Here is a 17,344-nt window from a genome sequence, read left to right on the forward strand (position 1 = left end):
TTTGTTTTCTGAATGTTGAGCTTTAAGCCAACTATTTCACTCTCTTCGTTCACTTTTATCAAGAGGCTCTTTAGTTCTTCTTCACTTTCTGGTATAAGAGTGGTGTCATCTGCATATCTGAGGTAGTAACAAAGAGGAAGGGACTAGAATAACTTTGAAGGTGCTTGTTTGGGGACTGGAAGGATGGTGTGCCATTGACTCTTCAATTCAATTAATATTTGAGTGCTGTGAGGCAGTATATTGATGTTAAATTCACGATGTGGTTTTTGATCCCTAGAGAGAAACTTAGAAGCACAAACCAGTATTTCACATCTGCATTCATGAAAGTTGTTGCTTTCTCTGCAGTGTCATAGGAAGTTATTCATTAGCAGGTTTTAAAATTGCACTCGGGATTGTTTTTATCTCTGTGTCTGAAAGTGTACTGTTTAATAGCATTTGAAAAAAATACCTTGATGATGTTAGCCAAAAATCATAGATAGGACATTTTGTTAACTTCTAAAGTGACTGGGAGATAATTTGTGGATAATGGTGAAAGGTCTGACACACCTGGAACCAAATTATAAATAGTGTTATATGAACTTAATAGAGATATGGAAACAGTGGTAGAAGAGCACAAAGCCTTTTTATTTTCCTTAGACATTTTGTGTTTTCCTTCCTTTTAATAACTGCTTATTGTAAAACCTAAAAGAATAGAGAAATGTGAGGAAAAGGACATAGAGCTGACTTTCTAGAGAAGAGAGACGAACCATTTTTTGTAAAGGGCCAGATAGTAAGCGTTTTGGACATATAATCTCTGTCTCTACTACTCAACTTAATGTAGTATTGCAATATGATTGGGCTTCCCTGGTGATTCAGACAGTAAAGAATCTGCGTGCAATGCAGAAGACCTGGGTTTGATCCCTGGGTCGGGAAGATACTCTGGAGAAGAGAATGGCTACCCACACCAGTATTCTTGCCTAGAGAATTCCCGTTGACAGAGGACATACTGTGCAACTTAGTGTCGTATGACAATACGATGACAGCCGTAGACGATAGTGCAACAGATGAGCATGCCATGGCTTTGTTCCAGTAAAACTGTATTACAAAAATAGTCGACAGGCCTGATTTGTCTCATGTGCAGCAGTTCTCGTAATTCTGACCTTGTTTTAGGTAACTGAAAATTTGATATATCTTCTTTCATATTTTCCCCACATTCATATTATACATAATACTCTTCAAAATTTTTTTCCATAATATATTGTGGAAAAACTATTCTTTTACCTCATTATGGGCTTCCCAGGTGGCTCAGTGATAAAGAATCTGCCTGCGGATACAGGAGATGTACGTTTGATCCCTAGGTTGGAAAGATACACAGGAGGAGGACGTGGCAACCCACTTCAGTTATTCTTACCTGGAAAATTCCATGGACAGAAGAGCTTGGTGCACAAAGTCTGTAGGGTCACAAAGAGTCAGACACTGAGTGACTGAGTTCACAAGCATACAGGCTATCGCATTATATGATGGTATATTTTTGTTTTTTCAGTTTTTCACTTTTAATAATATAAGATATTATAAGGAACTCCTTTGTACACACATACATCTTTCTGTATCTGTGAGAACATATTCATATGACAGGAGTGTAACGACTGCTTTATATCAAAGCCTCTGCATATTAAATTTACATTTTTGATAAAATAGTTGCAAAAAAGTGACAGAAGAACCCTATGGAGTGTCTGTAGACATGCCATTGGTGATAACTGTTGAGTCTAACTTTTATAGGTGGGCATTATCTAACTGCAGTTTAGCTACCCTTGCTATTTACATAAAAAGAATAATCCTAGCCCTGACCATCCTGTCTTTCCAATTCATTTTAAAGAATGGAGTTCAGAAGACTTTTACTTAACATGTTTCAGAAGTCTCCCATTTATATGAAATGAATCATTCTGTTGGTATTTGATAGGTGAATGGTATTATGGAAGCATTTACCAACACTGAGTCAGTTGTTTATATTTTCAAGGTAATTCTTTGCAACATTTAAATATGTATGATCATTACTACTGTTCCTTGTGAATCACTATATGGAGAGGTCTGTAGTAGCACCCAAGCTAATCATCTCTTAAACTCTTGACTTCTGTTACCATAAATCAGTTAAAAAATATTTGTTTTTTACGAGATGACTTATATGTATGTATTTTTTGATGTACCCTTGCTTAACACTAATTTTGTTGTGCATAACAGTAATTATTTCTTTTAGATATTCTTTACTATCTTACTATATAAATACTCTGCTACTTAAGAAATTTCATTTTATTTTTAATGGGCATTTGATAGTTGCTAGTGTTTGGCTTCCCTGGTGGCTCAGATGGTAAAACGTCTGCCTGCAATGTGGGAAACCCAGGTTCGATCCCTGGGTCTGGAAGATCCTCTAGAGAAGGAAATGACAACCCACTCCAGAAATCTTGCCCGGAAAATCCCATAGATGGAGGAGCCTGTAGGCTACAGTCCATGGGGTTGCAAGGAGTCTGACATGACTGAGTGACTAAACTGCCGCTGCTGCTGCTAAGTCACTCCAGTCGTGTCCGAGTCTGTGCGACCCCACAGATGGCAGCCCACCAGGCTCCCTGTCCCTGGGATTCTCCAGGCAAGAACACTGGAGTGGGCTGCCATTTCCTTCTCCAGTGCATGAAAGTGAAAAGTGAAAGTGAAGTCGCTCAGTCGTGTCTGACCCTCAGCAACCTTGACTGCGGCCTTCCAGTCTCCTCTGTCCATGGGATTTTCCAGGCAAGAGTAATGGAGTAGGGTGCCATCGCCTTCTCCAAGTGACTATTGTTTGGCTAAAGTTGTTATAATCATTCTTTGAAATATATTTTGTGTTTATGAGAGTCTAAGATTCCTATCCTTGCCAAATTTTGATACTATTTTTGTAAATATAGTGATTCTGGTGAGCTGTAGTATATTTTTTTATGCTGTTAGTTTGTATTTCCCTGATGATTAATAATCCTGAACACCTAAAAACCTTTTCATGAAGTGATTTGCCATTTGGAAATGTTTTGTCCATGTGTTTTGTGTAGTTTGCTACTTTGTATTATTGTGATTATTGCCTGTTCTTTCAGATGTAATTTCCTTGTTTGCTATAGGTATTGTAAATATAATACTTTATAATTGGTAAAGTATGTAATACTAAATATAAATATTCTTCCTTTCTTAAGTTTGCCTTTTAATTCTCTTAATGCCTGGCTTTGTTGCTGTTTTTTAGTTGCTCAGTCATGTCCAACTCTGTGACCCCGTGGACTGCAGCCTGCCAGGCTTCCCTGTCCGTCACCACCTCCTGGAGCTTGCTCAAACTTGTGTCCATTGAGTCGGTGATGCCATCCAACCATTTCGTCCTCTGTTGTCCCCTTCTCTTCCTGCCTTCAGTCTTTCCCAGCACCAGGGTCTTTTCTAATGAGTCGGCTCTTCGCATCAGGTGGCCAAAGTATTGACTCTTGAGCATCAGTCCTTGCAATGAATATTCAGGACTGATTTCCTTTAGGATTGACTGGTTTGAGTCCCTTGCAGTCCAAGGGACTCTAGAGAGTCTTCTCTAACTCAGCAGTTCTAAAGTATCAATTCTTCCATGCTCAGCTTTCTTTATGGTCCAACTCCCACATGCATATGTGACTACTGGAAAAAACCAAAGCTTTCACTATACGGACATTTGTCAGCGAAGCAATATGCTGTCTATGTTTGTCATAGCTTTTCTTCCAAGGAGCAAGCATCTTTTAATTTCGTCGCTTCAGTCACCATCTGCAGTGATTTTGGAGCCCAAGAACATAAAGAGTTTTGGTGAAGTAGAAAAGATTAGCTTTATTACTTTGCCAGGCAGAAGGGGACAGAGTGAGCATCTGCCCTGGAAAATGGCATGTCCGCACCTGGGAGGAACTGGGGAGGGGTTTTATAGCGGTGGTTCAAAGTTGAGGCTTGGTTCAGTGGTTCAGTGGTTCAAGGCTAAGATTAGGGTTTGTGCAGGGCCTTCACTGCTTTCATGTGGTCTCAGGTAATCTTTTGATGAGCTTCTCTGGTTCCTTTAATCTGGCCTCAGTTGGTCTTCTCTGGAATGAAGAATCCTGACATCATCCAGTTGTTGGAGATTTTGGTTTTATGAAGAGCTCAGAGATATTGTTAATGTGTCTCTTGCTTTATTGACTATGCCAGCCTTTGACTGTGTGGATCACAAAAAACTGTGGAAAATTCTGAAAGAGATGGAAATACCAAACCACCTGACCTGCCTCTTGAGAAACCTATATGCAGGTCAGGACAGAACAGTTCGAACTGGACATGGAACCACAGACTGGTTCCAAATAGGAAAAGGAGTACGTCAAGGCTGTATATTGTCACCCTGTTTATTTAACTTATATGCAGAGTACATCCTGAGAAACGCTGAGCTGGAGGAAGCACAAGCTGGAATCAAGATTGCCGGGAGAAATATCACTAACCTCAGATATGCAGATGACACCACCCTTATGGCAGAAAGTGAAGAGGAACTCAAAAGCCTCTTGATGAAAGTGAAAGTGGAGAGTGAAAAAGTTGGCTTAAAGCTCAACATTCAGAAAACGAAGATCATGGCATCCGGTCCCATCACTTCGTGGAAAATAGATGGGAAACAGTGGAAACAGTGTCGGAGTTTATTTTTTTGGGCTCCAAAATCACTGCAGATGGTGATTGCAGCCATGAAATTAAAAGACGCTTACTCCTTGGAAGGAAAGTTATGACCAACCTAGATAGCATATTGAAAAGCAGAGATATTACCTTGCCAACAAAGGTCTATCTAGTCAAGGCTATGGTTTTTCCAGTGGTCATGTATGGATGTGAGAATTGGACTGTGAAGAAAGCTGAGTGCTGAAGAATTGATGCTTTAGAACTGTGGTGTTGGAGAAGACTCTTGAGAGTCCCTTGCATTGCAAGGAGATCCAGCCAGTCCATTCTAAAGGAGATCAGTCCTGGGTGTTCATTGGAAGGACTGATGCTGAAGCTGAACCTCCAATACTTTGGCCACCTCATGCGAAGAGTTGACTCATTGGAAAAGACCCTGATGCTGGGAGGGATTGGAGGCAGGAGGAGAAGGGGACAACAGAGGATGAGATGGCTGGATGGCATCACTAATTCGATGGACGTGAGTCTGGGTGGACTCCGGGAGTTGGTGATGAACACGGAGGCCTGGCATACTGCGGTTCATGGGGTCACAAAGAGTTGGACATGACTGAGCGACTGAACTGAACTGAGGGGAACCAGGACCTTGCCTCAAGGCTGCACTATTGTTTCTTGGCTTTCTTATCTCTGCATCTCCTCCCTTCCCTGATTAGCAGATGTTTGAATCTGCTGTTTGGGACTCAGGGCAGGTCAGGGAGGGTAGAGTCTGTTCCCTCCAAAGAACTTGGACATGGAAAGGGTTTCATACCCAAGAGCTCCACAGGGCCGTGCTTGGTTTTGCCTTTAAATTTCAGTATTTTGATTTTCTGTAAGTTGGCTTTCATTCTTTTGGTGTAGTCTTTTACTCTACCTCGTCATTGGTGATTTTAAAAAATTAATGAGTATTGTTGATTTTCAATGTTAATTTCTTTTGTAAAGCAAAGTGATTCAGTTATACATATACATTTATTTACTCTTTAAATTCTTTTCTCATATAAGTCATTACAGAGTATTGAGTAGAGTTCCCTGTGTTGTACAGTAGTCATCGCTAGTTATTATTTTACCTATAGTAGTTTGTATATTTCAACACTATGTTATTGGTGATTGAATTTTGGAAATTGTGTTTAATGTTGCAGGAAATTGTATTTAACAGTCCTTAGATGATGATATCTTCCTCTTGGAGGATTTCCTTTTGATTTTTTATTAGTAGTTAGATTGTACATCCTTAGTCATAGGTGAGTTTTTGCACTAGGCTCCTCTGTCTTTGGAATTTCTCGGGTAAGAATACAGGCATGCTTTGCCATTTCCTCCTCCAGGGGATATTCCTGACCTGGGGACTGAAGGTGCATCTCTGTGTTTCCTTGTATTGGCAGGTGTATTCTTTACCACTGAGCCACCTGGGAAGTCCAGCAGTTAGATTAGGTGCTAATTATAGTAAAGACTGCGGCTTCCCAAGAGGCTCAAATGGTAAAGAATTTACCTGCAATGCCGGAGACCTGTCTTCAGTCCTTGGGTCAGGAAGATCTCTGGAGAAGGGAATGGCAACCCACTCCAGTGTTCTTTCCTAGAGAATCTCATGGACAGAGGAACCTGTTGGGTTACAGTCCATGATGTCGCAAAGAGTTGGACACGACTGCGTGACTAACACACATATATTAAGACTGAGCTGATTCAAAGCTGGAATTTTTAAAATCTCTGTTAGAGTTTGCCCTATTTACAGTTTGTCTACTTTTAGCTCGGAGCCCTCCTAGGTCTTCTGAAAACCCCGGGTCTACTACATGAATAGTCTCCTTCTACTATGAGTCCATGACCTACCATGAGTCTATTACATCTTTCTTTTTTTTTTTTTTCTTCTCATTCTACAAGATTATGAAAATTTTCTGTAGTTTTTTGGCTGCCAGTTAATCTACATGCACATCAGCATGGTGTTGTTCGGGGCCTGTTGTATTGTTTTGGGGAACTGGTCTATTGTCTGTTTCTTGCAGAACAGTTCTGCTCCTTGTGTAAGCCTGGGTAATCTAGGATCCCTCCACCTTGAAAGGTTATAAAATTCCGTTTTTATTTCCCCAGTGCTTTAAAACTTATAACAGCTGTATTTAGGTTCTCTGTTCCCACTCGTGAATAGCAAATGTGTCAGCAGGAAAAGTCATGCTGAACATCTCTCGGATCCTGGCTCCTTAAATCTCGGCTACCTTGGAAGCTCTCCAGTACCTTAAAAGAGTAAAACATAAATTTAATCTAGCATTTTCAGTTGCTTTTGTGGGATAGTTAGTTTGATAAAAGCTAATCTGCTGTTGCCAGAAAGATCACTCTTTGCCGTTATGTTTTTCATTTGTTTAGTGTGAAATAATAGTCCTTCGTTTGTTATGATGCCAGAAAAGGAGAGTGCATGTTCTTCCTTCTCACAAATAACAAACACACCACCTCTGAGCAATGGAAAGTCACATGTCATGTGGATGCATTTACTTATGTGACAATGTTCATCTCTTCATAGGTTGCTTAGCCAAACAATGAAGGATCATCTAGTAAGAGTAGCAAATGAAGCTGAATTCATCCTGAGCAGGCAGCGAGCAGAGGATATTCACAGACACGCGGAATTTGAGGTAGGTTATACCTATGAGTGATCTGAGGAAGTTACCTTTTTAAAACGTTAATCACAGGAAACTGTGTAGGTAACATTGCAGCATGGTCTTAACAATTATGCGTCTTCAAACAATTAAAAATTAATCTGTAAGAGTATCATGGTGGATTCTGGAAAGATAGTGTAAGACTCTAGTCTTGGCCAGTAACGTAAATTAGTGAACCGGTCTTGCTCTCCTGTATGCAAAGTAGAGCTGGTTTACTGGAAGTGAAAACCCATATGTTAGATGAAATCTTTCAGGTTTCTAGAGAGAAGCTGAACAGAGGCATGAAGTTTTTTATCCTTGAGGTTGCTGCAGAGGAGGTGAAGGCGCATACAGCTTTCTTCCCGGCTTCTGACTTGGGGATCAAGCGACAGAGCCATCCCGGGACCAGTGCTTGTCTCGGCACTTGCTCCTGAATTTGTGGCACAAGCATGAATTCATAGAGAGAATTAATGGTGTCGTAGCTATATAAATTACAAAAATTCACAACTAAGGCGAACTAGAAAATTTGACAGGAACATTTGCTAAGAATTGGGGAGGAAAAAAAGCCGCATCCGGGGGTTCTTTCTAACATGTTAAGAACAGATAATTCCAATGTTTCTGGTATTTTTCTGATACATTAAAAATAAAGAAAACTTCTTCAGGTTCATTTCACATTAGAAAAGACACTGGAAAAATAAAACTCCAGAAGACCAATTTTACTTAAGAATATGGGCACAAAATTCTAACATAATCCAACAATGTAATGAAAGAATTATACAACTGACTCTTGAACAAACAGGTTTATCTGCTAATATTTTTTAGTAGTCAATGCTAGAGTACCACACAGTCTGCAGTTAGAGGAAATTATGGATGTGGAAGAACCTTGGATATGGAAGGTAAATTGTATTGACCTCCATGTAGTTCAAGGGTCAGCTGTATAGTGTGAACACTTAGAATTTATTCATGGACTCCAAACGTGGTTTGGATAATATTAAGATATCTACCTGCAGAATAAATCAACCAATTAAAAATCAGAAAATCATATGAAAATATCAATAAAAGTAGAAAAAAAGCACATTATAAATTTTAGTATCCAGCCCTAATGAAACTCTGGGAAAAATGTTTATTAGAAAACAATTTAAATATAATGACCATTTGTTGTTGTTTAGTCACTCAGTCGTGTCCAGTGCTTTACAACCCCATGGACCTGACATGCTAGACTTCCCTGTCCCTTACCATCTCCTGAAGTTTGCCCAAGTTGATGGCCACTGTGTCCGTGATGCCATCCAGCCATATCATCCTCTGACGCCCTCTTTTCCTTCTGCCCTCAGTCTTTCCCAGCATCAGGGTCTTTTCCGTGAGTTGGCTGTTCACATCAGGTGACCAAAATTCTGGAGCTTCAGCTTCAGTCTTTCTAATGAGTATTGAGGGTTGATTTCCCTTAAGATTGACTGATTTGATCTCCTTGTTGTCCAAGGGAGTTTCAGCAGTCTTCTCCAGCACCACAGTTCTAAAGCATCTGTTCTTTGGCATTCTGCCTTCTTTACGGTCCAGCTCTCACAACTGTACTTGACCACTGGGAATACAATAGCCTTGACTGTATGGATCTTTTTGCAGAGTAATGTCTCTGCTTTTCAACACATTGTCTAGGTTTATCATAGCTTTCCTGCCAAGTTCAATTGTCTTCTGATTTCATGGCTGCAGTCACTATCTGTAGTGATTTTAGAGCCCAGGAAGAGGAGATCTGTTACTGCTTCCACCTTTTCCCCTTCTATTTGCCATGAAGGGATGGGGCCAGATGCCATGATCTTAGTTTTTTAATATTTAGTTTTAAGCCTGCTTTTTCACTCTTCTCCTTCACCCTCATCAAGAGTCTCTTTTGTCCCTCTTCGCTTTCTGTCATTAGAGTCGTATCATCCGCATATCTGAGGTTGTTGATGCTTCTCCCGCCTATCTTGATGCCAGCTTGTAACTCACCCAGCGTGGCATTTCTCATGATGTGCTCAGCGTATAGGTTAAACGAACAGGGTGACAGCAGACAAACCTGTCATACTCCTTTCTCAATCTTGATCCAGTCATTTGTTCCATACAGGGTTCTAACTACTGCCTCTTGGCCCACATACAGGTTTCTTAGGAGACAGGTAAGATGTTCTGGTTTTCCCATCTCTCTAAGAGCTTTCCACAGTTTGTTATGATCCACACAGTCAAGACTTTAGTGTAGTCAATGAAACAGAAGCAGATGTTTTTCTGGAATTCCCTTGCTTTCTCTATGATCCAGCAAATGTTGGCAATTTGATCTCTGGTTGCTCTTCCTTTTCTAAACCCAGCTTAGACATCTGGAACTTCTCGGTTCCCATAATGCTGAAGCCTAGCATTCAAGATTTTAAGCATGACCTTACTAGCATGGGAGATGAGTGCAGTTGTCCAGTGGGTAGAACATTCTTTAGTACTACCCTTCTTGGGAATTGGGTTGAGGATTGACCTTTTCCAGTCCTGAGGCCAATGTTGGGTCTTCCATATTTGCTGTCATATTTAATGTAACACCTTGATGGCATCATCCTTTAAGGTTTTGAATAGCTCTACTGGAATTCCATTGCATCCATCAGCTTTATTATCAGCAGTGCTTCCTAAGGCTCAGTTGACTTCGCACTCCAGAATGTCTGGGTGACTGACCACACCATCATAGTAATCTGGTTCACTAAGATGTTTTTTGTACAGTTCTTAACATCTCTTCTTGATCTCTTTGGTGTCTTCTAGGTCTCTACCATTTCTGTCCTTTATTGTGCCCATCTCTGAGCAAATGTTCCCTTGATATTCCCAATTTCCTAAAGTGATCTCTAGTTGTTCCCCTTCTGTTGTTTCCTTCTGGTTTTATACATTGTTCATTGAAGAAGGCCTTCTTGTATGTCCGTGCCATTCTTTGGAGCTCTGCATTTAGTTGGATGTACCTTTCCCTCTCTCCCTTGCTGTTCACTTTTCTTCTTTCTTCAGCTATTTGTAAAGCCTCCTCAGATAACCAACTTTGCCTTCTTGCTTTTCTTTTTCTTTGGGATGGTTTTGTTTGCTGCCATTTACTAAATATCATTTGAAATTTTTAAAGCTGTTTCTATTAAAATCAGGGAAAAAAAGAGTGATTGATACCTTCTATTAACAATGTTTAACAAAACTTTTTCATATTCTTGCAAGTGCAAGATCCTGTTAATATGAATGTTAGAGAGGGAAGAAATAGCACTTTCAGGTCACTAATGCTATGATCTGGGAAAATCTAAGGGATTCTTGAGCATTTTTCCACCAGAATTAAGTGGGACTTCATTAATATTATTGGATATAAGATAAATATGCAAAAAATTAATAGATTATCTTTTGACCAGTGATCAGTAACCAGTTAAGAATGGAAATCAGAAAGTTTGTATACAGTTAAAAATACTATTTTGGGTTGAATTCTCTAAAAAATAGATGGTAATTTGTAACAAAAATATAAAATCTTGTTGATAAAAGCAAAATATAAACTACTGGAGAGTCATTCCACACTGGGTAGTAAATCTTTCTGTGTGTGTGGGTTTGAGACATACAGTGACAGAAATGTAGAAGCCTTCTTTTATTTTGAAATAATTTGAGATTTATAGGAGAGATATGAGTAGTACAAGAACTACTCTTCACCATTCTAAATTCTGCAGTGTCTTAAATTTCACCATATTTGCTTCTGTCCTCTTTTTCTGAATTTGAGAATAAGTTAAAGCCATAATAAACTTTTACTTGTAATTACTTAAATGAGAATTTCCTGTGTCTATCCTTTGTTGTCATCTTGTACAGTTATCAAATCAGAAAATTAACAGTTACAATGCTGTTATTTAAATATAGACATTATTCATATTTCCCCAAATGTCTTCATAATGTTTTCATAATACAAAGAGAAGATATTATTGCCAAAAAATTTTTTTTCAAATTAATATGTAAATTCAGTAAAGTAACATTAACATATCATTCCATTAGAATAATAGAGTATTTAGAATTTAAATATCCCTTAAAAGATATCTAGATATCAAAAACTTCCCCATAATATATTTGGATATATAAATATCCAGTTAATATGGAAAAAAGAAATGCATGAATATATTGTTGAGATTATGAAATAAGAATGTTGAGGATGTACTTGACTTCCCAGATAAACAATACTAATTAAAACAATACTATAAAAATAATATATACAAAAAATGTTTCAAATGGAGTAAAGATATATAAGATGAAAGATGATCTAGTTAATATTTTAGAAAAATATTTGGAAAACTGTAAAAGTGGAACTAAAGCATATGCAAGAATTCTGTAACCAAGACAGGTCACTTTAGAAAGAATAGAAGTAAATGTTTATTACTACATTTAATGTTAAGCTGAGGAAACTTGCAGTCAATCGTGTGGGAGGACATGATGGAACGTGGAAAGACTGATAAATCAATATTTACCACCTTAATTGTTGTTGTTTAGTTTCTGAGTCGTGTCCGACTGTTTTACTACTCCATGGAGACTGGAGTCTGCCAGGCTCCTCTTGAGATTTCCTAGGCCAGGGATATTGGACTGGGTTGCTGTTTGCTTCTCCAGGAGATCTTCTCAACCCAGGGATTGAACCCACGTCTCCTGTGTTGGCAGGTGGATCTTTACCGTTGAACCACCTGGGGAGCCCTACTGTCTCAATAATTCTTAAGAAGTGATAAATGAAAAGTTGACCCAATAGGCACATATTTAGAGGATATGAATAAGGATTTCACAGAAGAATGTAAGTTATCAGGAACATATAAAATGATAATCAGATCATTGTATGTTTACACGAACATTCAAGGAAATGTAAATGAGATTAATCATGATATCACTTCTTTAGTCCCTGACTGAGAGAAAGTAAGAGTCATAGCTAGTACTGTTGAAGAAGATAGGGTTGATGAGGTGGGCAGTGGGATTCTTTTATTTTTGCAGTGGAAATATACAGTTTAGTATTATGGTAGGGCAATATGGTCATATATTTTTTAATAATAATTGTATGGGCGCACATACACACACCCCCATTTACCCAGTAACTCTATTCTATAAATATATCTGTAAGAAAAAAAGTAATAGTATGTAAGTGTAGATATATAAGGCTGCTTATTACAGCATTGTATGTAAATTTAACAAAATTAAACAGTGGAAAAACAGAAGGAAAAGTTTCTTTACCAAAAGAATCATCATTTTCTCAATGAACAGGCTATTAATACATTATAAAAGGATGAATAGGTTGATGGCATTTTTTTTAAACAAGCGCTTCATTTATAACTTGTTTAAAATTGCATATTTCAGTTCACAATCTGCTATGAAAGCTGAGGACCTGAGTCTTCTCATACTTCATTTTTTTTCTCAACTTTTAATTTTTGAAGTTATATTCTATTTTTAATATTGTCTACATATGTAACACTCATGTATTATAACTACAATTCTGATAGTACTTTAGTATTTATAATATATTTAAGTGAATTCACTACCCTACCCCCTCTTTTATTAAACATAATTTCTTAGTTTCCCTCAGGTTCCTTCTTTTGGCTCAAGTCTTAATTGCTGGGTTTTATCGCCTTCCCTCCCCCTGACAAAGGTTCATGTGTGCTGTAAACTTAAAATTCTTTCCTGCTTAAGAATGTTTGCCAGCTGTCCTTATATCTGAATGACATACTGATGAATTGAATATTCTTGGCAAACTGTATAGACTTTGCTTCATTGTCTTTGGATTTGAGTGTTGCTTTCAGAGAAGTTTGAGGATAGTCTGACATTTGTCCCGTTGATGATTTGTTTGTTTTCTGTTTCTGATTTTTTTTATTTGTCCAGAGAGTTCGTTTCTTAACAAGAATATGACTCAGTATTGAGCCTTATTTATCAAAAGTTCCTGGAACATAGTCTTTTGTTATAATCTGTAAATTCGGAGTTTTCATTTAGTTCTTAGAAATTTCTGTAAATTAAAATTTGAAATATCTTTTGCCTTTTATTTTCCTTTTCTTAGTGACACAGTCTATGTTAGATATGACTGTCTTTCATATCTGTTAGTTATTTCTTAATTGCTTTACTTCCTTTGATCTCTTGCCATGAGGATGTTTTTAATATTTTATTTTGTCTTTTTGTAATTTTTAATGATTATTTTGTTCTTCATTTCGTTTATTTAAACCTCCAGCCTCTCTCTTTATCTTTGTCCACTTATTTCATTTTGACTTTTATCTTTTTTTTAGTTACATTTTTGTGTTTTCTAGAAAAAAAATCATGAGAAATTTCCTTTCATTTTTTGTTATGTATTCTTCTATGGCTCTTTATCTTTTGTATAGAATCTTCTAGTTTTTTTAAAATAGTTTATTTCTTTTTAATTTATTCCTTGATTGGTGATTTATGTTTACTACTGTTTATGTAGTATTTATGCAGCTACTGTTTGGCTTAGATAGATTGTCTTAGTGACTTCTTCCTTTCTCCTCCCTGTCTGTAAAGCTTTTTTTTTCCCTACCTGAGCTATTGTTTGATTTTTGACTAGTTTTATTTGCCTATCATGAAGAGAGGGAGAAAGACCATTGATATAGGTGAGGAGGCCTTCATAGCTCATCTAAGTTTTACTTTCTCTTATAAGATTTTAATAATTTTCTACAAGGTTCATTCCATCTTTTTAGAAACATGGAGAAGTCTTATCAGGAAGAAATGTGCTTCAGCTTTGAATCATTGTCCATCATTTCAGAGAGTACTCTGGAGTCTGCCCTGGGAAGTCAGACTGTATTTTCCCTTACTTGTTTCACCAGTTTTTGCACAGTAGGGTTTTTCTAGCGTCTTCAGTTGGAAGAAGCAAGAGATAATGATACCTACTCAATTTGTGTTTCTTCATATATGAAGGCATTAAGAAAAATTCTTAGAATGTTGTCAGTTCACCAGTATTACTTTGGACTCATGAGGACACAGTTAATTAAGAATTGAGCTTACCGCAGCCTTAGTTCTAATTTCATATGTTTAGTTTTCCAATGGCCACCAATTTTTTAATGTTTGGTGGTGTACATTATGTTTCTTTTGTTACTGGCTATTTTTGTTAGTTTTTTTTTCACCCAGTAGTTTTGCTTTTGATAATTTTTTAGGATTTGAAGGAAGAAAAAAACTTTTAAAATTGCCATTTCAGCCTACCATCCTAATCTGGAATATCTTCCTTATTGTCCTTTCTTGGTTATAGGGAAGTTCCTTTGTAACTCTGGGTTGAAATTGCAGTTCATTATTTTTATTTGAAGTTTTAGTGGTCATGGTGTTGGTATATGTCTTTGTTTGAAGATGAGAGGAGGAAGAAGAAAACATGTGAAATTGAAAGAGGAAAAATACTTCTAAAATATTGTGTAATACAAGAAACTGAGTTGATTTCACCCAAACACTAAATACACTTGCAGTTTAGATGAGGGATAGTGGTGGTAACTTTACTCGATGGACGTGAGTCTGAGTGAACTCCGGGAGGTGGTGATGGACAGGGGGGCCTGGCGTGCTGCGGTTCATGGGGTCGCAAGGAGTCGGACACGACTGAGCGACTGGACTGAACTGAACTAAACCTCTTTGATACTTGCATTTTTGTGATTGTTGGTCATTTGGTTTCCTCTTGTTGTAATAAGTGTCTATTCATTATGGAAATGATACGTACATGTTTATTATAGAAAGTTTAGAAAAATAAGGAAAAATATAAATAAAAGACATTCATTGTTTATCATTTATGATTTATCTCTATTGTTTTTCTCTTAACTTTAACTTGAAATAATTATAGAATTTAAAGAAGTGGCAAAAGTAGTACAAAGGTCCCATGTAGCCTACCGTCATTTAAAGATACACATATATTCACTCACTGAAAGTACCCCCTTACCAAATTAGAATCAATAGGATGCTTTTGAAGGAGAAACTACAAATGTCGTGTCATTTTTCATAGATAAATGCATAGTGTATGCAGTTTTGCACCTTAGTGTGTGCGTGGGGAGGGCTGCCACTGTGGCTCAGAGGATAAAGAATGTGCCTGCCATGTGTGTATGTGTGTGTATGGCAATGGTCAGTATATATTGAGTGTCCTCATTTCTTGTTGTATATAGTAATCCATTGTATTTTTGTATGTTTCTAATAATATAATTATTGTTAGAGTGCCAGACTTCCTTTATTAGACTTTTATGTTATTTCCATTCTTCAAGTATTATGAGAAGTGCTGCAGTTTATAATTTTCTACTCTGCATTTTGTTGTTATATTTTTCTGTAGATGACTACTGATTTTTCCATTTTACGTTTGTCGTTACCTTTAAGATGAATATATATATATTTTTTTTTATTAAAAAATCTATAGAAGATACGCTCTATATTAATAACTTTTACAGATTTTCTTATATCAATAAATCCTACCAGGTTGAGGATTTTTTAAAAAACATAATAAGCAAGTCTGGGAGAAGGCAATGGCACCCCACTCCAGTATTCTTGCCTGGAAAATCCCATGGATGGAGGAGCCTAGTAGGCGCCAGTCCATGGGGTCGCTAAGAGTCAGACACGACTGAGCGACTTCACTTTCACTTTCCACTTTCCTGCATTGGAGAAGGAAATGGCAACCCACTCCAGTGTTCTTGCCTGGAGAATGCCATGGACAGAGAAGCCTGGTAGGCTGCAGTTCGTGGGGTTGCACGGAGTCGGACACGACTGAAGCGACGCAGCAAAAAAGCAAGTCTGACTTTTTAAGGATTGTTATAATTATTCAGTATTTATAAGTGATGTTGGTTTTCCTTTTGTTACATACTATTTTCATAAACTATCTGTATAATAGTTCTTTTTTGTTTTCCAAAGAGCTAAGTCTTAGACTTATTGATTGGTTGAGTTAAATTGCTTTCTAATTCAGTTGCATCTTTGGTAATTTTTTTCCTTCCCTTGCACTCCTCTTTTTCTTGTTTATTTGAAAGCACGGTTTTATTCCTTTTAAAGTAATGAGAACAAGTCAGGATGTTAGTATTATTCTGAGGGCACCAGTGGCCCCATTCTGTTGTTTATTACATGGCGTGCTCATTTTCCTTAGTTTCTTAATTGGTATCTTTTTGATCTGGTAGTTATTTAGTATTCAAAGGATTTGTCCTTTATTTTTTGTTCACATTTAAAAATTTTTATTCTATTGCATTATGAGAAGATAGTTGTGTAGAATTTCTAACTTTGAAATTTATTGAGGATTTCTAATTGGCCTAATTTGATATTAAACTTACATTTACAGGCTTTTAGTACGTTTTAAAAATACCAGCCTAAAATGCCTGATACTCTGATCATAGTAAAATTCCCCTTGGGAATATAAACTAAGCTGTTTTGCTAGATGTGCAGTAAGACATGATTAGTTCTATGAAAATTAAATGTGAAAATTGTACAGGGTTCAAGTAGCAGAACACAAAACAATGAATTTTTGAAATTTCTGAAGGGGATAATTTTCTGAAGGGGAGTTTCAATATATCAGTCAATCTCACTGGAATATATTTATAAATTTATCACTATAGACATAGTCTGAACAAAATAACAAATATTAAAACTGAAAATTGGAAAAAATTTAGGTGCATTATGTTATTTGTATTTAAATATATAAAAATAAAAATTTTGATAATATGAAGAGTCTTTTAAGTGGGGAAAAGATGGAGACTAGAAAGAGAATCTTACCGGTCAGTAATGGAAAAGTACAAATATTAGTGATAAAACTATTAAAATTCTTTATACCTGGTATGCTAGTAATGTCATTCATAGCATTTATTGTACATGTATGTGTGGTATGTATATAATGCTACTCATTTGTATTCTTAAGTACAATTTGCTGACATAATGAATTGATACGGCTTCAAAGAGAGAAGTGGTAACTGAGTGACTGAACTGAACTGAACAGTGTAAATGTTTTTGTTTTAACTGATGATTATCTTTGATTGTTCCGTGTTTTCAGCACCATATATTAGACCATATGCTAATAGTCTGACTTTTAAGTTTGCAACATTTTAATTTGAGCATGAAAAATTGCTTCTAAAAGTAGACAGCGATTTAAAAGTTATATATTTTTTGAAATTCACATGGAATTGCAGTTA

At 37.0% G+C, this 17,344-nt stretch overlaps 1 protein-coding gene across 7 annotated transcripts in view; it reads left to right on the plus strand.

Annotated features, from left to right (window-relative positions):
* Positions 1 to 17,344, plus strand: part of LRBA (LPS responsive beige-like anchor protein) — a 753,999-nt gene that overhangs the window by 280,966 nt on the left and 455,689 nt on the right. For all 7 annotated transcript variants that reach the window (XM_061384015.1, XM_061384012.1, XM_061384019.1 and 4 more), the window contains exon 36: positions 7,142 to 7,250. In XM_061384015.1, coding sequence (XP_061239999.1) covers positions 7,142 to 7,250 — 109 coding nt within the window. The remainder of the gene's footprint in view (positions 1 to 7,141; positions 7,251 to 17,344) is intronic.

The sequence above is a fragment of the Bos javanicus genome, chromosome 17 (genome assembly GCF_032452875.1).
Source record: "Bos javanicus breed banteng chromosome 17, ARS-OSU_banteng_1.0, whole genome shotgun sequence".
In the NCBI taxonomy this organism is placed as follows: domain Eukaryota; kingdom Metazoa; phylum Chordata; class Mammalia; order Artiodactyla; family Bovidae; genus Bos; species Bos javanicus.